Source organism: Piliocolobus tephrosceles, chromosome 10, assembly GCF_002776525.5.
Source record: "Piliocolobus tephrosceles isolate RC106 chromosome 10, ASM277652v3, whole genome shotgun sequence".
Taxonomy (NCBI): domain Eukaryota; kingdom Metazoa; phylum Chordata; class Mammalia; order Primates; family Cercopithecidae; genus Piliocolobus; species Piliocolobus tephrosceles.
Genome location: NC_045443.1, coordinates 5,816,175 through 5,841,703, shown reverse-complemented (window position 1 = coordinate 5,841,703; position 25,529 = coordinate 5,816,175). Strand labels below are relative to the sequence as shown.

The window sequence follows — 25,529 nt, the reverse complement described above, 5'->3', positions numbered from 1 at the left end:
GCAGGGCTTGTGTCAAAAGTTCAGGAGGAAGCGTGACAGGATAAGAGGGAGAGGAAGCAATGTGGACAGCTCAATTATCCTGGGACCAAGATCCAGCATCTGGATTTCCAGCTGCAAGAGACCAGAAAGGGCAGGGACGGAGCTGGTCCTTCCACCAGGGCAAGGGGGTGAGTGAATGCACAGGGTGGTTCTGAGCGATGAGTCCCACCCAGATGAGGGGGAGGAGTGATGAAGCTGCCCCACCTTCCCCAAACTTGCCTTTCAACACAGCAGCATGCCTGGCCAGGTCGTTCCCTTCCATCTGACTTTGAGCATCTCCATTCTCCAGGGGAGACGTCGCAGAGGATCCTGAGGTCTGCACTGGAGCTGCCACATCTTCTCCCTTGTCTTCAGGCAGACCTGGGTTGGTGCGGCCACAAACAAGCAGCAAGTGTAGATAACGCAGCACACCAGAGGGTGGAGAGAGAAGCTCACAACCCTTCTTGACAGATGAGCCACTGGGACCTATGGTGACCTGTCTATGAAAGGCCACTCCCCCGTGTCACTCCTGCATGGCCCAGGCTTCCTCTCTTTTGCAGGACTAAGTCCAAGCTCTCTAGCACAGCACATGGGCCTCTGTGTGCTGACACTTGCTCTCTTCACTCTTTAAGTTCCAACAATATAAACGTATTTGTCAGCTCCCTTGTACTTTGCAGTGTCTGGACTATCCTCTTGTTTCCTTACAGGCATCATCAGCTCCAGGGAGACTTCCCATCCCCTGCCCCACTTCGGTGAGGCAAAGAACCCTTTATCTGTGCCCTAATAGCAAGCCTTCATGAAAGGAATGACAACATCAATCACATTGTATTCTGTTTGTGTCTCTCTCTGCAGGAGACTGGGCTGCAATCTGTATGCCCGAAGGGAAGGCTGGGAAGGTCTGACACACAGCTGGTGCCCAGGAAGAAGGAAATGGATGTGGCCCAGAGACGCTTGGCTCATGTGAGGTCATGCAGTGAGTCTGGGGTTCTAGGATTCACATCCATGGCACTTGCTGGACACCAGGCTCCTGCTTGTCTACATGACATTTCTCCCAGCTCTTGCTATCCTGCACTGGCTGATGGGGTCTGTGGGCAGTCAGCAAATTAAAGAGTCCAGTGGCAATCAGCTCACCCAGTCTTCACCAGGGGCTGGCACAGACTGGGCCCATGTGAAGCTGAACTGAAAGGATGAGAGCAAGGGGCAGTGCCTTACTCAGGGGTAAGGGCAGGCCTGAGGCCTGCTGAGGCCACTGTCTGCCAGAGCACCAGGAGGACGCAAGGTTGATGTTGCAATGGAACCCCATAGAAATCAATAGTCCTCTGCTTTGCGACCTCCTTTCCCACCCAGTTGGTGCCGTGCTTTTGGAGCAGAGGGTATTTTTGCAAGCATTTAAGAAAAGTTCCAGATTTAGCCTGGACTTAAAAGTCAAAAGCACTAGAACTGACTTGGGCTACACTGTAACGAATTTCGGCAAGAAACCAAGAAAGTTCCCTGGAAGTGGCATGAGCGGCAAGGTGTTGCCTGTGTCTGCACAGTGGGACCAGTGGGCCACAGGATGTCTTCCTCTGGGGGCTGTGGGCACAGGCTCCGTCTCTCAGGGGGAGAAAGCCAATGTTACTGAGCACTTTCCAGATGCCAAGCATTGTGCCAACGGCCTTACGTGTTTGTCCTTCATCCTGACAACCTCCCTGTGTGGTAGGCAGACCAGATGTCAGGCTGGAAGGCGGGCCAGTTAGCGATCATTGCTGTCCCAAACCCTTAAGTGATCCCCTACTACCTGGCTGCCCTGGCCCTTCCCCTGGAGACCTCAGGAATTCCTTATGATCCAGCTCTCACTGAAGGCCCAAAGGAGGCACCCCAGGACGTGCTACAGCCTACCATGCTCTGCTGGTGTCCAGGTCACTTGTTCCAGCTGCAGACAATGTAACTGTCACCCCTGGAGGTAGATATTATTATCCCCATTTCATAGTGAACTTGAGAAGGAACGAAACCGGGGAACTTGCCCCAGGTCACATGATTATCAGTGGTGGGATCAGGGTTCAAACCTAGGTCTGCCTAACTTTGGCCACCGCATCACAAACATCACAATATGTTTACTCCATGGATTAACAGTATGTGAATGCAACCTCCTCCAGAGCTTGAAGGTCTGATAGCCATGAATTAAACCTTTCATGTGCACAAATCCAGGTTTCTGAGAAGTCCCAGGGAATGTAGAGGCACGTGCTGGCAGAGCAGATGCCGGGGGAGGTCTGCAGGGCACTTACAGAAGCTCTTCTGCTGGCCCGGGGGAGGTGTCTAAACACCTCCCGTCACTCGTTCCTGCAGTTTCATGTAGAGGGTGTCTCTTATGGCCGTGTGGCATAACGGAGGGAGTTCTGGACTGCAGGACAGAAGCTCTGCTTCTCATTCCAGCTCTGCCCCACATATAAGCTGTGTGGCCTTGGCTGGGTTACCTAACCTCTCTGAAGTCAAGCTGGCTCAGTAGGCTGGGTTTGGAGGTGGTTCCAGTGGCCTTTTGGGGGGATTCTTGGAGCCCCTTCTGTACAATCTGTACTTGATTGTACAGATTCTGTACTTGACTCCCCTTCTGTACAATCGCAAAGCTCTCATCCTGGCCACTCATTCTTAAGGTAGCCGGGGTGAGCTCCCAGGATACATTTTGTCAAATTAGAAACGTTTTTATATCCTCTTTTAAAGCAGAAAAACTGATGGAGGGTTGTAGAGTACAAATGACTCAATTATAGTCCCAAGAAAAGTCCCAAGAGTGGTTTTCTTGATGCAGGCCTGAGATGAAAAGAAAGTTCCCTTGGGGTGCCAGAGGCAGAAACCCAGCCCTGGGTTGGGCAAACCTCCCCACCTCTCCTTGTTGGGGAGCTGCCAGCAAGAGCCAGAGGCACTGGAATTCAGAGGGAGTGGCCCTGCCCATCACCTGCTCCCCACTCCACCCCCAGTCCCCAGGCCTTTCATCATCTGGAGGGGAACCAGAGGGCCCACCCCTGACAGCGGGACAGAGTGACTGCATCTTGTTCCCCTGGAGTGAAACAGGTTTGACAGGGTGAAAAGCCCGTGGAGAGACAGAAGCAATACTCTGCATAATACCTGCCTCTGTTTTGGGGAGAATGTGGCGTAACGTCTAAGGTCTCCGATAAAATGTGTTACCTAGTGCTGAAGACCAGAGAAATAATTTGTGGATTGGGCTATGTGTGCACTATTGCTGAAACTTGGCTTCTGAGTTTTGGCTGAAGATCCTCTGCTTTAATTACAGCCATTAATTGCTCAGAGTTTATGAAAATGTGTTTGACTTCCCTTAGGCATACTGAAATTTCATGCCTCGAATTTCACAGGAGCAAGCATTTTAACCATGAAAATATACAACATGCAACACCAGCCCTGCCCTCCCCCAGCCCCGCTTACTCATTCTCTACCCTTTTACCATATTGTATTTCTTCTAGGCAGTTACCACCACCTAAATCATTTTATCTACACATTTGCTTGTTTCTTTCTTCTTCCTCTTCTTCTTTTTTTTTTTCCTGTCATACCCTCTACAATGTAAGCTCACTTAAGGCATGAGCCTCGTCTGCCCATGTTTGTCATCGTACTAATCAATACCTGAGAAGAGGGCTGGTGCCTAGTAGGTTTCAATACAAATTAGTTGAATGGATGCATGGCTGAGTGGATGAATGACAGCTCAATCAAGAAGACATGATGTTCTTAATTTAAGAAGTGTAAGCATAGCCCTGGTTCATGACCTTGTATTTTGTTTTCCATAACTCCACTTAAAAGTTTTCTTTCAGTTTGAGTCCTTTCCCCAGCATTTTGCCAATGGAATAACAGAGCTGCCAATCTTTGGACTAGAACAGATGTTATGATTCTATACTACTGAGCCTCTTGCCTGCCCTGACTCTCCGTGGATGTCTACATAAGTAAACAGCAACCAACCTCCCTCCTTGCTAATCCATTCTCCCTGGGGCTTGACCCAAGTCCTTCTTCCTGTGGTAATCCCCGTTTATCAAGGGGAGTCATTCACTCATTTGTACAACAAACATTATTGAGTGCCCACTGATGGCACGGGCATTGTGCTCAGCATTTGGGATAAAGTTCTGACAAAAATCAGCATGACTTAGTGACTGATGTAGACGACAGCCAAATGGGGCAACAGAGCAAACAAGAATGATACAAATAATCCCACAGCTGTAATTTCAGTTGTGTTATGTGATAGGATCATAGAAATTGTGAGGAAGGGTCGACCATAAGTAACTCAGGAGGAGGCCTCAGGAAAGATCCCCTGAGGAAAAGGAAGGCTGAGCAGGTGGGAATCAGATAAACAGACCCTAGCAGGAAAGAAGAGCACTTAAGGCAGAGGTAACTCCTGCCCCAAAGCTCTGCAGCAGAAAGGTGTTTGCCTACTTCCAGGATGTTCTTAAGAAAGAGGAATCTTTCTTCCTAACAGACCAAGAGGCTTTCAAGGAGTCAAATCAACAACTGAGAAAAGTTCTAGCCCAGAAAATACAACCACGATAAGTTCTTTTTTTGACAAGAATCTTTCAATCTCGCTTCCCAATAGCTGGCTTTTTCCTTCAAAATATAACCTGAAATGTCTCTGATGGTGGTGTCTGAAGCTGGCTGCTAAGGCCTCCAGCCATGTGGTGACACTTATCTGGAGATGTAGATTGTGTGAGCCTCAGAATGGTCATTTGTTTCTCCTCAGCAATTTCCAAGCATTTTTTTCCCACAGCTTCCAAAGTGATCAAGTGGGTGAGCACATAACCCTTCTGAAAGGGAGGCCAGAACCATAGATCCCTACTGGGAGCCCAGTTTCCCACACCCTGATTCGCTGGTGAGTTTATGATCTGGGCTTCCACTGAGCTTAGACTAGAACCATTTGTACATGGAGAGACTCATCTGTGCTGGATTATTTCCAAATGAATAAGAGGAGTTTCTTTCATAATTTCAAGCATACTTCTATCTTAATAACCCGCTGTCTATTGGATACCATTACTTTGATGTCCTCTGAGAACCTCGCACCCAGTACCTACGGTTCCTGTCTTCCAATCCACTGTCTTGCTATCTTCATGCATTTGATTTAGAACCATCATGCTTCGAGAAGTGCTAGAGTCATCTTCCTAATGCCTTCCTCTTTTGCCTTCCACGTCTACTTGGTTACCCAATCTTGTTGACTGCATCTCAAAAATGCTTTTCTAATTCGAAATATCTCCCTACTCCTATTGTCTTCTCTTTAGTCTAGGCCTTCACTTGTGATCAATCTGATTAGTCTGTCCCCAGTCCATCCATCAGTTATACTGCCACCAAAATATCTTCTTAAAAAACGCAGAAAAAAGCCCCTGTTGACTCCTCATTGATTAATAAATCAGTGATTCTCCAAGTGTGTTGCAGTATCCCTGGGAACTTGTTAGAAATGCAAATTCTCTGGCCCCACCCCAGACCTAATGAATCAGAAACTCAGGTGATGGGGCCCAGCAATCAGTTTGAACAAGCCCTCCAGGTGATTCTCATGCAAGCTCAATTCAGGAGTTCCCAAACAATCAAATCCAACTTCATAGCTGTTCCCCTCAGCCTTGAATTACTTGGTCTCAATGTCCCCTGTTCCACAGTCCTAAAGTCCTCATTACGCCAAACCTTTCACTTTTCTCTGCATACATTAGGCCCTTTCCCCATGCTGCACTTTTCCCTCAGGTTGTTCCTGTCTAGAAATATTCTCTCCATCTTTCCCTACCAAATTCCTACTCATCCATGAATAGCCAGCTGAGAGGTCACCTTCTCAGGGAGGCTTTCCTTGACTGCCTCAGGCAAGCATTTAGTTAGTTGAGCTTTGGTTGACAACCTAGTTATAGCTATTTTGTCTGTAGATTTGGCTTTAATGTTGGAAGGGGCTTTCTATTATATGGTAATTGCTGTTTCAAATTAGAGCCAGCTGCCTGGTGAGGAAGGTCTCGTCTTTTCTCCTCACTGCTCCTCCAGGAGGGCTGGCTCCTCAAGTGTAGAGCCCATAGAGTTGAGAAGAAAGTCTGGGGCCTAGTAGGGACTTGACAATTTTCTTTAAAAAGTGTCAATGAATAAAAAGAGATCTCTGCCTTGTAAGGAAGGTTAGATTACCGGATCTCAATCAAAGATCTCGTCCAAATTTGAAATTTCTGTCTTCTATCTATTTCAAAAGCCCCAAAGGGATATTCCAGATGCGCTGATCCTTATATTTTAGGCAGAAGCACAACCACCTTCCCCCTAGCACAGTGATTCTTCAGTTGGTAGGTGGGGAATGAAGGGTTTGGGATAAGAGACCCATTCCTCCTCCCTAACCTGCTGAAAATGTCTGCTGCAGGCCGGGCGCGGTGGCTCACGCCTGTAATCCCAGCACTTTGGGAGGCCGAGGTGGGCACATCACGAGGTCAGGAGATCGAGATCATCCTGGCGAACACGGTGAAACCCCATCTCTACTAAAAATGCAAAAAAAATTAGCTGGGCGAGGTGGTGGGCGCCTGTAGTCCCAGCTACTCAGGAGGCTGAGGCAGGAGAATGGCGTGAACCCGGGAGATGGAGCTTGCAGTGAGCCGAGATCGCGCCACTGCACTCCAGCCTGGGCGACAGAGCCAGAGTTCATCTCAAAAAAAAGAAAATGTCTGCTGCAGTAAGCCAGTTACCCACGAGTCTGGCGTCTCCCTCAGGTAGAACAATTGTTGGTATCACTGTGGCATTGATCCTGTTCTCTCTTCCTGTGTGCCAAGTGCATGCCACCCTCCTCACTCCCTCCACCCCATTGCAATTCAGCTGTCAAGGCCCTCTGAAGCACTTAGTGTCCTCTCCACTGCTGTCTTACTCACATAGTTAAGAGCATGTGCTTCCAAGCCATGTGGACCTCTTGGGTTCCTGTCTGTGCATCTCCTCTTACCAGCTGTACAACTTCAGGCCAAAGTCCTCAGTCAAAAGTCCTCAACTGCACAAAAGGGTTAAATCTACCAGGCTTGTCACTGCGTACCCATGGAGATGTGTACACAGTGCCTAACTTGGAGTAAGCAGCCACCAGTAAGAATGTTTATTATTATTTATTCCTTGGTCTGATCTCATCTCCACCCCTAATCCCAGGACCAGCTTCAAATGCTTTTCTACCAAGTCAGAGAACCCACAAACCCAACTCCTGTTTTGGCTGCTTGGAGTCTGCTGGATGCCTTTTTTGTCTATAAATCCTCCACCCCATCAGCCTGTTTTCAAGCCCCAAGAATGTTCACTTTCCATATGCTCCCCAGCTGGCTACCAGTGCAATCTCCTAGAGGTTAACCTTGTGTTCAGGAGCATTCTTTTGCAGGCATTACCTTTCCTTAAAAAAATGCAGTGCCTCTGTGGTTAGGATATGAAAGCAGCCATGCACACACATACACATACACACACACACATGCATGCCCACCCATTCATATGTCTCACGTGAAAATCATCAAACTCATTAGGCTGTGTTTCACAATTTCCCAATAAACGTTCACATTTTCTTGCCACAGAGACTCCTATAATTTACCTGGCAATGTCATCCCTGAACTCTGCAACAATTCAACCCAGCCCAACTCATTGGTGGTAGCCGGTTCCTAGGAGAAAAAACTTTTGACATCCTCAGAGTTTTCCCCTTCTCCACATTTCCTTACTCCTCCCATCCCTGGCCCCTACAACACGCACATCTGTGCTGGTTTCATTGGCCTGCCTTACCCTGCAACCAAACACAGGCCGAGGATTGTAGGAAACAAGCCCATAGTCCCTCGGAGTGCTTCTAACCTGCTCTGTGGCTCTGCCCATTCAAGCTGGGCCAGTCTCCACCCGAACCAAACAGAAACCCAGGGGGCTACGTCAGCACAGAGGTGTCTGCATCTCAGCTTGCTGTGAAACAGGTGTGCTTTTTGAGAAGCCCACTCGCCCACTGTAACGTGAGCAGGGCACATGTGAGGAGTTTGGGTCTCGTTAGATTTGGGGGTGGGGTTTTTGAGAAAGAAGGTTAGGCTGGAGAAGGTTCCAGTTGAATCCATCTTCGGTGACGGCAGCTGTTCCTAGTTGTGGAACAGAGCATGTGCGAGGCCCTGGGGCCAGGGTTGTGGAGAGTGGAGTGTTTGTGTGGACAGTTGGCCGCTCCCCAGGCTTCAGAGCACCCTCACTGAGGCAGAGCCTGTGGTGCAGCTGAGCAGGGCAGGAGTTAGTGAGGAAAAGCCAGGCTTCACCGAGGACCTGGCATTTGCTTTGCCAGGTCCTTCAGAGTTTGAAGCCTGGGCAGGAGGTGCGTCTTCCTGGCGAAGCCAGACAAATCTCCAGGTAGCAATAAACTGCCTACACAGCCTTCATTCCTGAACACGTGTTCAAAAGCGATAAAATAAATGCAGATGGCTTCTTCAAGCCTCAGTGGAGGATTTTTACATGGACTGAATGAACTATAAAGCACATATGAACACACATGTGCTCACACACAACACAGGAAAGGGAACAGCCACAGAAAAGTCCTCAGAAATACCAAACCCGAAAACACCAACACCAGCCTATAGGAAGCATTGTTGAATACGAGAGAGAGACAGAAACTGAGAGACAGAAACACAAGAGCAAAGCCGTGCTATAATTTGCAAGGAGGAAACAAAACATACATGCACACTCACACTCACACATGCGCACATCAGAGAAGCACGCTGGAGGAACTTCTCGCAAAAAATTACGTTTCGCTGCTTGGAAGGGTTAGAAATACCTTCCCTGGTTTGTCAACTGAGGATTAAAGGCCTTGTCAGTAAGACTGGGCCAGTGGTTTGGTTGACGAGAGCTGCAGAAAGGAAATGCGCAAATGCCACCCTAAGGTCCACCTCCCATAAGGTCCATGATTGATACATGTCAATTCTGACTCATCCTCCACTACAGAGCTTGGAAAGTCCCACCAAAATTCCAGAATGAGGGGTCCTGCAAACCCTGCAAAAGCTCATCGTCATCATGATAATCAACACTGAAGGAGGCTTCTTATGTGCCAGGAAGTGGATGATTTTCTTAGATTGCCCAACAATCTTATGAAGTAGGCACTATCCCCACTTTACAGACAAGTAGACAAAGGCTCAGAGAGATCAGGTAATAAGCTCAAGGTCACAGTCTGTAAGAGGGGAGAGAATTTTAGAGACTCCCATGTGGCAGAAAGGAGTACCGTCAACAGGCAACAGAGCTTCTCACCGTCGCATTCATTAAGGAAGTGAAAATTATCCTTCTGGACTCTGCCCCGCTCTGCAATAGAATCTCCTGGTGCTGAAAGCCCCAGTTAGGACAAGGGAGTTATTCAAGGTCATGCAGCTATTGGCAATAAAATGGACCCACAACCCATTTTCTCCTGTGCATTCAAGTACTTCACACTGCAGTACACCTCTGCTTAATGAAGGCCCTGTAAGAAACTAAGCAGTAAGGGAAGATAAGGACAGAGTGGAGTTTTCCAGGAGCCAGATACTAGCCTTCCAAGCCTCTCCTATCTCAGAGATGGGTTTAATCTTCAACTAACCCCAATGGCAAATGTGTACATTGGATACAAATAGGCCTCCTATCCACCTCGAGAAGGTTCTGCCCTGGGCCCAAAGCTAACACGTTGACTCTGGCAGCATCTGAATAAAGTTACTGACATGGAACTGGGTAATGCTGCATTGCCCTGGCCTTCTGAATGGGTGAAGCTGAGCCATCAGATGGCCTGCAGCCCAGAGTTCCTTTTCGGAATATTTCTGTCTCATCCCCAAGTCTTTTCTCCTCAGAGCTGCACCTGCCCAGAAGCATGCTGCTCCAGACTTGCTCTGGACAAGCCAGCAAACTCCTTGCATTCCAGGCAGAGCTCAGGACTCAGCTCTACTCTTTAGGGTCAGTGCCTGGCAAGGCTGGGCTCTGGGGTCCTGTCACTGAAGACCATCTCCCTAATCAACCAGACCACGCTCTACCATTCAGAAGTTCCAGAAGAGGCCCTCAAGGGTACCTCAACCGTAGGCCTGAGGATAGAAAGGCCATACGATAGGCAGGTGAGGTAGCATTTGCTGCAACTCCTCAACGGGTTTCTCCAACTTTCTACGATCCACTGTTAACCAAGGCCATAAAACTGCTTCTTTACGTTCCTGTCTTGCTCCCGCAGTGCTGGCTAAAAAATTGAGACTCAAGCTTTACAGACATGCCTCAGCTGCAGTATCCCTCAGCCTGCTGTTTTAGGGGTGGAGGGCTTACTAGAAGCCCAGGGAAATGGTCACTTTGAAATGACAAGCTCCTGATAACTAGGCTTGGGCTAGTCATAAGACTCTTCTTGTCCTCTCAGCTGGTTTATTGTGTTCTTGATGACGGCTCAGTGAAACAACAGGACAAAAGTTTCCCATGCAGAGGGCTGTGTTTTTCCTATCTCTAGAACTATAACGCCCACTCTGAAATGTGATGCTGCTGCGTAGGAGAGGGAGAGACTAGTGACGAGGAGTCAAGACTGTGCCATCATTGCCACGTAGATTACCATCTTCACTCTGCCACTTACTTACTAAATGACCATGGGCAAGTTGAACCCACCAGCCTCAGTTTCCTCGCCTGTAAACTGGAGATGATACTGGCTCCCTCAAAGGATTTGTGACAATTAATGGTGGCAGGGTTTGAACATGCCTGGCCCATGATGGGCACGTGGTCAATTCCTTATTTCCTTCCCCATAGTTTAGGCATCCAGGATCAAGTGCAGTGTCATGATGTTCCTAAGGCCACTGCTATTTGCTGAGTCTAATTCAAAAGTTCATGTCCCATAAAGGACACATTCCATACAGGTGTGTGCTAAGGAGATGTCAGTGCGTAGGCTGCTTGAGGTAAGAGCACACGTGGCCCCTAATGAATGCAGGGCAATCCAGTTGGGCAGAGGGCGGGGCTTCAGGGCAGTACTGGATTAGCAGACACCTTGTACCTCTGCCAAGATGCTGGAGCATTCTTATGTTCCAGCCCCAAGAGGACGAGCTGCTTCCCAATGGGAAATGGGCATCCACAAACTCCTTGACGGACATCCCTGGTGTCCCCTCAGTCCTGCCTGCGCATGTCAGGTGATGCCATCCCCACGGTGACCCCTGGGCTGTCATGGACTCCTGTTGGGACTCAGAAGGCATCAAGAAGGTCCCTTCCGTTTGGGCATTTTACATCTCAGGGGGATGGAAGGGAATGGGTGAGGGACTAACATTCTTCAACGCCTGCCCCATGCTGGAAAGTTTCAGGGGTTATAACCTGACTCTTCAGGATTCCTCGGACATAGGCAGGGACCCTTGTCTGACTCTGACCCTAGGAAGCACAGGCTCAGAGAGTCTCTAAAACCTGGACACGCTCACAGGGGAGGGGCTGGAACTTGAACCCAGGTCCGACTCCAAAGCTCTAGCACTTTCCAGCTCTGCTCACAGCTCTAGAAGGGGCTGCCAGAGAAGGAGGGGTGGTCACAGGCTGAAAGTCGGTCGTAAGTGAATTTATCCTCTATGTGTAGATTATTCACGATCTGTTTCAGTTTGCTTCTGGGTAGTCATGCAACTATTCTGTTACAAATAGTTAAAAAAATTTCTTTGTGCCTAAAGATGAAACCACTTGCAAAAAGCAAAACAAAAACCAAAGCCAAAAAAAAAAAAAAAAAAATTTAAACCTTTGAACAACCCCAAACCCCTTTAAAACAACAAATTGTGCTGCAAAGGAACTTCCAAAACTAAAATTGCCAGGGTCGTTGTTATTGTTCCAGGACCATAACATTGGAGCAAATCATAATTCTAATTTTCCAAACAAATAGCACAGAATTTGATAGAGAGCTTGCTGGCCAGAGCGACATGGTATCATTTTCATTGGAGGCCGTAACAGTTCTTTTAATTCATTAACCCAACATTAAATGTACCAGAAGAGGGACATAACTGTGTTTATACACAACTCTGACATCATCTGATTTTAACAAGTTTACTAAAACGACAGTCATGGCCTTGACAATACTGAATGCAAAATACTGGTGTACACAGATTTTACAGAGTGACTCCTAGGAGCCAGATCACAAAACAAGTTTTAACAGATGGGAGAGGCCTGAGGGAAGGCAAGCACACTGATTTTATTGAGAAAAAAGCTTATATACTGTAGGGTTGCTGAAGTTTAATAAATAAAGGTCAACTTATAATATATAAAAACAATATAAACATTTATATGCTACATGCATATCATATAATTTAAAGTAATAATTTATATATGGGGAGAGATGCCAATTCATGTTCTTCCGATTTTTCTCGACAAGGCACACACACAGGACGTGTCTATCCGTATCCACCGCCAGCCCACGAGTTTATTGTTTTCTGAGGTCAGTGCTCGCACGTAGGTTTGGGACGTTTTGCACTGAGAGTTCCAGTGTTTATCATCAATGCCCCTGCAACCGTTTTTGACTGGCCTGGCTTCCTTACATCGCGTTTCATAAAAATATTGTTTGACGGGAGAGTTGCCCGTTTTGATCTCCCCCAGCACCGTCACCTGGTGTCCCCGAATGTCGATGGCCGATGACTTGTCGGTCACCCACAGACTCTCACTGTCACATACCGAGTACTCCCCTCGGTGACTCTTATGCTCCGCGTACCGTTTCCGCCGTGATGTTCTGTTCGCCACCACGGGGTTGCCCACGTAATCCTCCATGAGATACAAGGGTGGGGGCTCCAAGGGGGTGCTGTCGCTCAGCAGGACCCGCGGTGAGTTGTAGCGTCTCTGTTGCCGCAGCAGTTCGGTATCCATTGCAATCACTGGCTGGAATTCTGACTTGGCGGGCTCTCCCCGCGCCGGCTCTCGGGGGGCCTCTGCTTTCGGCAGGGTGCTCTGGTAATTTTCCTTAACGTCCACCATCTGCTTGGAGAGCTTGTTTTTCAAAATATCTGCCTGGATCAGCTTAATAATCAGGGAATTGAGCGAGTCTTCTGGCAAACTCCTTTGATCCATGTTGTTACCTTGGATGCCACGGAGATAAGCGAGAAGTATCACATAAAACAAGATGGACATCACCTTGTTCACCTGTAAGATCTGAAAAGGAAACACAGGTGTTAAGAGCAGGCGTGGCAGCTGAGTCTATGTTATTCTGGCACCAGCTACCTTAGGCTGAGTATCCCTGTGGGGCACGAGAGAGGACACCGCCCCCCAGGTAAGCAACGGCAACTCCCCTCTGGACGTTCTGAAGAGGTAATTTCTTTCCCCCACCCCCAGGAAATGCTTCGGAATGCACTCCAGGTCTGCTGACTCTGCTTTTTGCACGGGTTGTATTTACATTGGATGTCTGCTTTATCCTGCAGCCTCGACTTGTGGGTGGACGAAGTCCTACCGCTTCTTTAAACATCCCTTGAGCCTGCAAAGATGCATGATTCACCCCAGCTTGGCAAAGCGTGAAAACTTCAAACCTGAGAATTGTAAGCATGGAGTAACTTCCCTTCAGCAGCAGCAGCGGTGGCCTTGGAATTGTCTCAAGAAAGAGTTCGACTGCTCCCTAGCTGCAGCCCCTGGAACACACTGAGGCTGAGGACTGGTTCAGTGGCCCCCATACTGCAGTGTCAGCTGTGGGGTCATTCCTGGCCAGGTCGCAGCCGGAGCGGTCTGTTCTCCTGCCCTTGGAAATGAACATGTAGGGTCACTATCCACTCTGCGACAGGGCCTGCGTTCCAGGGTGCTCTGCCGAGGTTTCTGACAGACACGCATCACCAACTGATCTGCTCCATCCCCAGGGACCCTCTCTGCAAAACAGAGCCCTGCCACAGCGCGACTTGCAGAAGACAGAGATGCAGAATAACCACCTCACATAAACGGGCTGGACTTGCCCAGAACAGAAAAGTCATTGTTGATTCACTTTCCTCCTTTAGATTTTTAACATTTCTGCTACAAAATGTTCCTGTTAGTGGTTATGCTCCTTCTAATTCTACTATTTCCTTGTTTAAACGGCATTTCAACCCATCGGCGCCCTCATTCTGTTGCCATAGTAGAAGCTTAACACCGGGCTCCTGAGGAGTCCTGGTGGAATTACAGTGCTGATCTCAAGATACCTTCATTGCTGGTCTCTCCCTCACTAGAGCAAAGCTCAGATCTTCCGAGGGTTAGCACTGGAAGGAGATGCTCCAGGTGGAGAGGGGCAGCTGAGCTAGTGATCCCCCTGATTCCTCCACCTCCTTGAGATAATCACTCCTTAATTACCATCGCCACCACCTCACCGGTTCCCAGGGCGTACATCATTTCCTATTTAAAGTTCTGTCTAAACACGGAAAATGAAAACTTTTCCCCTGGTTCACCTTTGGTAATTTCGGGAGGAGTTCACTAAGTCCAAGGGGAAAATAGAGAGGAAATAAACAAAGCCGACACAAGAAACAGAAAAGCAGTCCTGCTAACCAACACCTATGTCTGAGCCCTCCAGTGCTCCCTCGCTCCCAGGACCCACACAGAGCCTCTTCCCAGCTTGTCTGAAATACGGCTGGCTCGCTTGTCCCTAGAGGTCAGCAACAGTGACGCAGCACTCTGCTCACACTGCCTCCTCTTGTCACTGTGATAAGGAGACCATCTTCTTTCCATGGGAACTAGTCTTGGGAACAGCTGACTCCTTCAAGGTCAAAGCCAAGAGAGGGATTCTAGCTTTGCTGCTCACCCTTAGAGGAAAAGGACTCTCGGGAATTGTACTATGCTAGGAAAACGGTTCCTCTACAGCATAAGGAATCTCCCTCCTATTCTGCATACGAGTGACATTTTCTTCAATATTACAGGCCCAACAAAATGCAACTTGAACACTACAAAGAATATGGCATACAACTAGGATTACCTTCCCCACTCCCCCCAGAAAGAATAATACAGCTGCAACAAAATCATTTAGGATTGACAGTCTATTGAGAAACAATTTATTAAACCTCCCAAAAGCTCAGCCACTGTAAGCTAAGAATACACAGGACATCTGCTCTTAAGGAAATAAATCAAGTATGGTTAGTGAGGGGAGGTCCCGGGTAGAATAAGAGTCAAGGTACAGATGAGTGAGGTAATGACCAGGGTGAGCTGAGAGGGAGAATGCTGGCCGATGCTGATGGATTGAGGAGGAAAAAGTAAGAGTCTTTATGAGTGGTGGCTGGAATAGGGAACCAAGGTTTATTAGAAGTAGACAAGCCATATAAAGAGGACATCTAATCTTATTCCTTCATCTTATAGATGAGGAAAACCTAAATGCAGTTTAAAGAAGAGGAGAGACCCACAGGAAAGTGAGAGGGGTTCTCTGCACTCCGGCCCTCACCTCCCTTTTCCATGTGATGACTGAGCTCACGGGCCCCTTGCTCCACCTCCATTCACTACTCACTGCTACTTGAATCACGACCCACGTGCACTGCCTCTCCTGTTGAAATTTCACCCATTTTTCAGTGCCTGGTTCCAAAGCTGACTTTTCTACAACGCTCCCCCAAGATCCCAACAGCAGCACCTGCCACCTCCTTGCAACCCCGGCCTGCTCTCCCAGTGGCTGACCATTGCCTTCTTACTTGCCATGATACTTTGTAATAAGTAGCGGGAGTAAGTCATCTGCAGGTTGGTGTTTCTAAACTCTTTAGCAGGCTGTCTTAAAGCCCCGTAGGCTCCCTGTGGACTCCATTTCAATAATCTACTTTTAGCTTTTTTCGTAGAGAGCAAGTCCAAGAATGTTGCTACAGAACTCCCCAAAACACAGAGGTTTGCAGCTGAAAAGGACCCTAGACAATCCCCTCATTTATACAGGTAAGGGACCGGAGGCCTACACTGGTGGCGAAGTGAGCTGTCTAAGGAATGCTAAACAACGGCAGAGAGTGATGGGGGCATTTGGTTCGTCGGTTCAACAAAAATCACATGGCTTGTGCACCATTAAAGTTGTTGTGAGGGGTAAACAATGAAATCCACATGGAAGCACGCAGCATAGTATCAGGGACAGAGTGAGCACACTAGATGTATTAGAGAACATGAACCTGAATGGCCTGTGGCCACGGGAGATGGTGCACCTCTGCCTTTGATGCACACGGGCGAGGGACCCAGCGTCTGGAGAACTCCCTTCTCTACATCTGGCTCACAGCAATCTGTACCAACACGGTCCCAGCAAGGCTTTCCCCCAGATGCCACGGTGCCCGAGTGCTTGGATCTCAGACCACTTACACTGGTTGTGGGAGAAGAAAGGAATATTATGAACTGGAAGCACAGAGAACAGACAAATGATGAAAGCAAACACGGGCAAGGGAGACGCGGCGTTTCTGAATACGCTGGGGGCAAGAAGAGATGCATTCTGATCTCTGGTCACTTTCTGGCCACCAGTACCTTCATTTTTCACTCCATGTCTGGGGTGGGAGTCCCCCAGTGGGCCAGTTCCCTGGAGTGGGCAATGGAAACAGGAAAAGGCAGTGCTAGCTCCACCCCGGCAAGGCACAGCAGTGAGTTCTTCTATTTAGGGGGATGTCTATGCTCTTTCTCTAGGGGTCACCGTCATCTGCAGAGAACTTCATTTAAGCAATTGTCATATTGTGCTATTATTGTTGGTGTGTCTCCCCTTGGATGACAGGGACCATGTCCTTTCCATCCACACATCCTTGACGCCCAGCACAGGGCTGGACACGCTGCGGAGTTTCGATGTCAATTTACTGAATGAACGCCTGCTACGATATAGACCTACCCAAGGCACCGCTTACTGGCTGGAGAGCCTGCATGGGCTTTTGCCAAGCCTGGTTTTGGAAGCCAATCAACTCTGCCTTCTTTTCCCAAAGAAAATACAGGCCCTGGCTCTGAAGTCGGCCATGGTCCCCAGGCTCTTCTTGGCTATAATTAGAAAAAGACCTGTTAAAGACCTCAGTAAACCCCCTTTCTACACTCTCCCCGGTGCCCATTTCCCCTGCTCAGAGTTTTCCAAGATCCTGACCGACGTGCATGTGCGATTTTCCTCACTTAGAAACGCTTTCCCACATATGGTGTTTTCTCAGTCCCTGGAGCAACATTCCTACAAGGTTTCACCATCCCTCAAAATACTCAAAAGAGAGCAATTTCTGATTCCTCCTTTTTGGCTCAGTTAACAGCATCCACAGAGGGTTTGGGGGTATTCAAGAAGCAGCTGATATGGAAAAGGAAGCTGGGGAAGAGAATGGCACAGGATCTGAGCCCCCAGCAACCTGCATCTGCCCTCCCTGTCAAATGCAGAGATGGGGCTGCAGCCTTCAGGTTCCAATTCAGCTCTCCAGGACCAGCTTTTTTATACAGGAGCACCTCCCGACCATGTACCTAAAGACCCCCCTTGCTGCACATGTATGGAGTAAATTTTTAGACTGCTTAGGGGTGAGATCATCCAGAATAAAAATGCAAAGTGCCAGGTACTGGCTTATATAAATCTTAAATCCTGGTAACAACCATCCTGAAGTCGGTCCTATCATATTTCCCATTTTGGATGGGGAAACCAAGGCAAAGAGGGGTTCCACAACTAGCTAACAAGCAGCAGAGCCAGGATTTGCACCTTCTGGCTCTAGAGCTCATGTTATTAATGATGACACTCTGCTGCCTCTCCGTCCATCCCTGCTCTCAAACATTCTAGAGAGTTTACTTCCAGAGGAAGCCCAAGCTCCAAGCCTGGAGCCAGGACGGCTGCTGTCAGCAGGCTGTGCCCTTCCCCAAGAAGCCTCAGCTCTAAGCAGAGTTTGCAGAGATTTGAGGCCATCACTCCTATGTCCTCCTGCCCGTATTCCCTATGAAAGCACCCCCACAAAAGTCAACACAATCCAATCCCCTCCTGGGCCTGATGGTCTTCAGTGCAGCCCATCTGCAGGTCACCTGTGCCTGCAGAGGCCCTGTGTTGTAGTGGACAGAACACGGAGTGCACCATCTCACATCCAGGGTCTGAGACCAGCACGGGAAATCTGGGCGACTTACAAAGAAAGCAGAAAGGCTCTGTGTTCGCTTTCCTCAGAGAGCAGCCATGAGAGTAGAGGTGAAAGCAGTGTTTAATTTGCCAAATTTTTAATATGCAAATTCAAGAGATTTCCTTATTTCTGGTATAGCCATATCCTCTGGAGGCAAATTCATTCTCTGGCTGGGGTCAAAGAGGACACTGGCCAGCTGTGTCCAGAGGGCCTGAGTCTTTGGAGAATTTCTTCGGCTACGACATGGTCTCTGACTAATGCTACGGGCTCAGGAGACATCCTGCCAGATAACCCTAACGTCTCGTTCGGGGACTGGAAAGGCGGAGAGGTGGGAAAGTGATAGATTTAAAGTAGCATGACAAAAGGGAAAGGAATGCGGTGGAAATACTAAACTAAGGCCATATATAAAAGACTGGCTATGCTTGTTCCCCAAGTCTTAATTGCAAAATTAATTCACACTGGCTTTGTTCTGAACATAGGTCTTGAGGCCTCAGAATTAGTCAATGGGGCCACATGAAGATGTTCTGACCCGTGGCAAAGCTGGGAGCTGGGAGAGAGAGATCCTGGTGGAGCCTCCACTGGGGATTGGTCTGGTTTTGGTTACTCTCTTTATTAATGATCCGGAAGCAGGAGGGAGAAAAAAGTGGCAGATTAATTAAAATGCACAGATGACGCTCAAAGGGAAGGTGCTGCAGACACCAGTGAGGACAGACCAATTAGGCTGAAGCACCCGTGGGGGTTGGCAACCTGGAAATAGCATGATTAGATTCAAACTAAAACATGTAGGTTAACTCACCGGGGGCACGGTGGATCCAAAACCAACAAGGGAGGGAAATGCTTGGAAGGGGATGAAGGGAGGGGGCGACTTGGAATTGCTACAAGGAGTAAATGAGAAATGAGCTCACATGAATAAAGCTGTGTGGGTTTCCACGGCACCTTCTTCCCTGCTAGCTCTGCGTCCTCCACCTCATTCACTTCAGCACCTCTCAGGTAGTGGCAACCATGAAACTCCCTGTCTTATGGAGCACAAAAAAGACATAAATTGAGGAACAGAGCCAAGATCACAAAGCAGGCCAGAGATGGTCCCCAAAACCTGCTGACGCGCATGCTCTAAAGTCACGGAAAACCAGAAGCAATCAGGGAGCTAGAGGAGAAACAGCTACTCTCTCTGCTGGTATTTGGTGAGGCCTCATGAGACAGTCCCTGAACTCTGAACAGGTCTGCATCTAAGTAGTGTCAAACCAGGTGAGAGAAGGGGCAGATGTGGATTCCTATCCTGTTCTTTAAGATACCTAATTCTACTGTCGTTCCTCTCCTTAAAACTTAGTACTTAAAACTCAGGGCTCTGAAACTGACTAACACAACATGGTCAATCCTCGGCCCAAGATCTGAAATAGGACAAGGCCCTCAGTTTTCAGGAGATGCTGGCTTCTCAGCAGAAATGAGACAAGACACACAGTCAACAGAGAGGCATACTCTAGGATAAAATAAAATAAAACAGAGAACCTCAGAAGGTTGACTCGCCTCCCTAAGAAAGGAGGTACTGAAACTTGTCCTTTTGAAGGCCAGAAAGTAAGGAACAGGGACCCCTGAACAGACAAGGAACCTATATCCCCAAAGAAAGCCAAGTGGACCGAGATGGAGGTAGAAAGCTGTGAGTTTTCTTTGCACAGCTGTTAGGAGAGGAATTTCACATTGTTTAAAGCATACCCTCCTCTGGCCCCGGGCTGTGAAAGATGGAAGGCATGGCACACGTCAAAACAGTGTGCACCAGCCGCTCCAGGGAGGAAGGTACGACAGTTATTCCCCAGGCCAAGGAAGCCTCTGGCTTAGCCTCGTCTTGGCAAAGAGAGATCTTAAAGGAGCTTGGCATGCTGACACAAGCCCCAGGAAACTCAGGTTTACTTTATCCTTTGCATATCACAAACTCCCATGTCATGGAGCGGGGGTGGACTAAGAAGGATCTTCAGAGAAAATCTGAGTCTATCTGGCTACTAGCCATCATGGTGTTATCCTGCATTTAGTCGTCTTTGTTTTGGTAATTCACACTCATCCACCACTGTGCATACAGGTGTGCATGCATGGGTTTGTAGGCCTATACACACACACACACACACACACACACACACACACACACAACATGTAACTACCTGAGGTGAGGACGGACTCTAGTTGAACTATTTTCAAATTTTTGAATTTTGAAAAATTTGAAACTATTTTCAAATTATGGAATCATTTAATGTTCAGAAACATTTCAATTTTGGTATCATTTTCTGTGTCTGGATTACTCCAATCTGTAAGTGTGAAAACACACAAGGGGAAGTTGCTTCAGCCACATAGACAGCTGAAAGTGCAGCTGGCATTAAATAATAACTTTGGCCTCAGAGAATAGCTGCCCACGTCAATGTTTTTGTTTTAAATTTATGATTATGTTCGAGTTGAGTTTATGGTCAAGCGTATACGTTGTCTGCAAAATGTTATACAACAGTAAGTGATACCATTACAAGGTAGGGGCTGCTGAGTAATTGATTTTCAATAATTATAATTAATAATAATGATGACAATGATGAAAGTATTTATCTTATCCACCCAGACAAGCATAAGTCTCCAAATGGCAGAAGAAATAAGTTGGCTTCTTCTTGAGGGTTGGAGGCTAAGGGAAATCCCAAAGCATGCCTTCCATTCAGTTCTTACTCTTCCAAACCAAGACCACAGCTGGCTTGGCAATGGCCAGAACTTTTTTGTGTGCATCAACTATAGCAGCAAGTCCGGGATAAAGTCAAACCATACTGGTTTGGCCCCCAGAGGACTTGGCTGCAGAAAGTGTGGTCAGATGGCAGGCTGACTCCTCTAGACTTGGCCATCAGGCCTGTGTCAAATATGGCCCCTCATGTCTCCCTGCTGCCACACAGCCAACTGCCTTTCACAAGAATGAGGAGTATTGACTGGTGGTCTGCAGCTATATTGATTGCTGGTCTGGTCTGGATCCCTTGTCCGGAAAACCATGGTGTCCGAAGACTGTGACAGCTAGGACTGTCTTTTGCTCCTCCAGGTGTCTCTCCCCTCTGTTCCCTGTGACCGCCATCATGCTTCTGAGTACTTTTACAGACTCGGGAACTGAAGCAGAAGAAACATGTGTCTGGTGCTTTTCTGAGTCTCTTCTCACCCACTCATGTAGTGATGCGGGGATGTGCACACAGGAAGAAAACCAATCTTCCATCAAAACTGGAGTGTGTGATAGACACTTAACAAATACAATGACTCCAACCCAACACACTCCAGTGACTCTTTCTGGGCAGCTGGGCAAGACTGAAAAACCAACCCAGAGCTTGTCCTCTGAAAGCAGTTTTGGCACAAACACTCTGAACCCCAGGCTGTCTTTAATCACAGACGCAAGTCATAATAATCGCTTGTAAGAACAGCTCACATTTATTGAGCCTCACCATATGCTAGACTGTGCGGAACACTTCACAGGGATGATCTCAATTAATCCTTGTGGATACGATTATTATCCCCACTTTTCAGCCGAGGAAACTGAGGCTCAGAAGGATTAAGTACTTTTTCTCAGGATGACACATCAATTGAGAGGCGGAGTCTGGGAACAAACCCCTGTCTCTGTGATCCCACAGGCCTAACTCTTAGCTGATATTGCAGAAGATCTCTCAATTCACTCCAACATCTAAGGCACCCGCCACTTCATTGCAGTGAACTAGGTAGCAAGCAGCACGCTGGTATATTAACGTTTCTTTCTTTGTAGAGTAAGAGACATTCAAGACAGATCCTCTGAAACATAAATGGGAAATTTCCAGTCTAAGGCTTGCCTCACCAATTCACAGTAACTGAAGAGCACATGTATGTGATATGGGGCTAGTGGAATCAATTGTTTATGGTTTACTTTCTCCAAATGTAAAGTATTCCTTTCCTCTTCTCTTAGTTGATGGTAAAAAACAACCAAGAACCCAAAGATTCATTTTTAAAAAATGGCAGGAGCGTTGAAGGTGGGACAGATTTCTGATTCTTTTGTTTTCACAGATTGCAGCATATTTGTAGCTGATGATGAGAAACAAAATAATGTAGGCTCTTGGCACATCCCCTGTTTAGATCTGTTAATGAAAACCAACTCTGCCACTAATGAGCTTCGTGGCTAAGGGAGAATCACTGTGCATCTTGGGGGGCTCAGTTCCTGAGCAGTGTTTCTTCACAGGGGTGCTACTTGGATTTCGAACAGGACAGTGTTTTTATTGTTCAGTTTTATCCCCCATGCATGCAACTCAGGCCCACACCTACTAAATATCAATCGTGACCCCAGACACGGTGACAACTGAAAAAAAGGACTCACACCTTTCCAAATCCCATCTGCAGAGACCCCTCAGTTATGAATCACATAACATGATGCTGGGGTGTTAATTGTTCTATGATCACTGGCCCTTTTACAATGTAATCGATGCTAAGGAATCCTTCTGCTAAACCACCACACATGTGCCCATAAATAAATAATATTGCAAACAATTTCAAGGTGATTCAAAGAATCCATAAAAATCATCCTAGTCTCCCACAGATTTTAGGTTTAGAATTCTTGAACTAAAGTATTTCAAAGGTTCTTTCTAGTTGACATACCCTATGCTTCTATTATCCTGTACCAGCTCTGAGTCATTTCTTCTCCAGACCAAATAGAGAAGAAATTATTATTATCAGCCGAATTTTCTGGTCCTCTTTGTGTCCCTGTGAAGCCAGAGTGCCAGCAACTGGCATCCAACTCTATTAGGATTATACAATGGAAAGGTTATGGGGGGAAAGTGACTTGCCCAAAAGCCAATCAATCAATCAATCAATCAATCAGTACAAGATCCGGAACCAAGCTCAGCCCTCCAAATGACCAGCCCTACGCTGCTCATCCACATCCACACACAGAGCAGTCAGTGTATTTAAGGACACATGGAGGGAAGCCTGCCCACACCTATCAATAGGGCTTCCTGGGGGAGGCACAGGGGTCCTAGGTGAGCCTGTCCAACACAGCATGTCTGACACTATGTGTGAGAGGCCTGAGGCCCCAGCAGCCCTACTCAGCCCATGGAGGCAGCCCATGGAGGCAGACTCTTTCCCTTCTTCCTTTCACAAGTGTCTGTGTAGCACCAGCTCTTGGCATCCACCTTCCTTACGGACACCAGGAACCAGAGCATTTTCCTTTCTGTCCATAAACCTGCCATCACTCCGGGTGACTTCACCTCCAGCCTGATGGCTTTTTCATTCCTTGGTCTCCCTGTTCCTGCATATCCTCAAGACCTGTGTTCTCCGTGATGTTTGAAAACGCAAATGCGATTCCTCAAAGACCTAAGCGATTCCTCAAAGACCTGAAAACAGAAATACCATTTGACCCAGCAATCTCATTACTGGGTATATACCCAAAGGACTATAAATCATTCTCTCATGAAGACACATATGCACACATATGTTCATTGCAGCACTACTCACAATAGCGAAGACACAGAATCAACCTAAATGCCCATCAATAAGAGACTACAGGGGATGAGGTGTCATCTTGTAATGCCACCAAGGTCATTCCATTAAATTTGCTCAAAAGGGCCTGATTCAGTACCTGGATGAGGAATCTACGGTGGATCTCTAGGACGATTACTGGTGTTTACCAACTACTCGGGGCTGGACCCCTGAAGAACATGGGAGTGCCCTGGCCCTGTTGGTCTCCTGAAGGTGTGCGCCAGCAGAGGGTCTGCAAGTCCCACGGCTCTGACTGCAAAGTGGCGAAGCAGAGAGGCAAAGCCACCCACTGCTCATGGAGACTTCAGGTAAGTGGGTGAGTGAGTGCCAGAGAGACAGGTAGAGAGAGAGTCACAGACAGAGACAGAGACAGACTGGGAGAGGCAGAGACAGATAGAGCGATGCAGAGACAGAGAGAGGCTGAGACAGAGAAAGAAAGAGACAGAGACTGAGGGAGAGGGAGACAGATGGAGGGACAGAGAACAAAGACAGAGACACAGAAAGGATAAAAAGAGAGAGAGACAGAGATATAGAGACTGAGAGAGATAAACAAAAGAGACATAAAGATAGAAAGAGACTGAGACAGAGAAACAGAGATAGGGAAAGAGGGAGACAAAGATACAGAACCGAGAGAGGGAGACAGAAACAGAGATGCAGGGAGACCGAAAAATAAAAACACACAGAGAGAGAGACAGAGGGAGAGACACAGAGAGAAAGAGAAAGGAGGAGAGATAGATACGGAGATAGAGAGAAAAGCGATACAGAGTGAGAAACAGACAGACAGAGGGAGGCAGAGAGACACAGAAGAGAGGAGAGAGCCAGGGAGTGAGGGAGACAGAGAGAGAGAGACAGTGAGCTGGGAGGAAGAGAGAGAGACAGTGAAAAGGGGGGTCTCTTATTTGAACAGGGGGTTTCAGCTGAGCCCAAGACTCTGGGCGGTGGCTCTTCTACCTGGTTGGGGAAAACTGGAAAGGTGGCAGAGAAGGCCCCTGTGAAGCCAGCACTGCTGCAGGTCCAAAGGATGTGTGCACTGCCATTCACATTAGAGACCACTCCACCCTGCCACCATCCCCAAAGCCAGTGACCTCCCTGCACCAACCTACATTTCTTCCTACTGCCAGGGAAGTGAACACGCGGGTGCTGTAGATGCAGCAGGTGGCCAAGTCCCAGCACCACGGGAAAGATGAAGGCACGGGCACTCAGTGTCACAGAGCACTTCCCGGCTCAGGAAGAGGCTCTCAGAACAGGCCATGATCACACAGGCCACCTGTGCCTCGTCCCAAGAGGGGTGGCAGTGCCTGGCACCCCGGCCAACACAGGCTGGGACAGGAGGGCTACGAACAACAAGCCAGTACCCGTCTTGTGGGAAACAAGTCGGGCAGTGTGTGTTTGAGTGTGTGCGTGCACGCACATGCATGCGCATGCACACGTCTCTGCGTGCCTGTGTGTGTGTGTTGTATGTCTATGTGCGTAGTATCTGTGTATGACTGCAGATGTGTCTGTGTGTAGTATGCGTATGTGTGCATGTACGCCTGTGAGTGTGTCTGTCTCTGCGTGTGTGTTGTGTGCATATCTATATGTTGTGTGTGGTGTCTGTGTAAGCCTGTGGGTGTGTCTCTGTGTTGTGTATATGTATGCATGTGTGATGTCTGTGTATGTATGTGCTTGTGTGTGCATGTGCCTGTGTGTAGTCTGCATGTGTGTGTGTCTCTATGCATGCGGTGTATATGTCCACATGTGAGTGTATCTTTGTATCGTGTGCATATGTGTGTGGTGTTATTCTGTGTGTGTGGTGTGTGTGTGGTGTTATTCTGCTTGTGTGGTGTACGTCTATACATGTGTGTGCGGGTGTGTATTCTGTGAGTATATCTGTGTGTCTGTGGTGTGTGTATGTATGTGTATGTCTGTGCATGTATGTTGTGCGGTGTTATTCTGTGTGGTGCGTGTATGCGTGTGTGTGTGCATACATGTATTCTGTGAGTGGGTCTGTGTGTGTGCATGTGTGTGTGGTATTCTGGGTGTCTGTGTGGTGTGACTGTGTGTGCATGTGTGTTATGTTATTGTGTGTGTGATTTATGTCTGTAAGCATGTGTGCATGTGTGTGGTGTTATTCTGGGTGTGTGGTATATTTGCGTGTGT

The 25,529-nt window shown here is 47.9% G+C and overlaps 1 protein-coding gene across 2 annotated transcripts in view; it reads right to left on the bottom strand.

Annotated features, from left to right (window-relative positions):
• Window positions 1-11,935: 11,935 nt before the first annotated feature.
• Window positions 11,936-25,529, bottom strand: part of NTF3 (neurotrophin 3) — a 64,184-nt gene continuing 50,590 nt past the window's right edge. For both annotated transcript variants that reach the window (XM_023232494.2, XM_023232495.1), the window contains exon 2: window positions 11,936-13,041. In XM_023232494.2, the coding sequence (XP_023088262.1) occupies window positions 12,247-13,041 (795 nt within the window). In that variant the 3' untranslated portion in view covers window positions 11,936-12,246. The remainder of the gene's footprint in view (window positions 13,042-25,529) is intronic.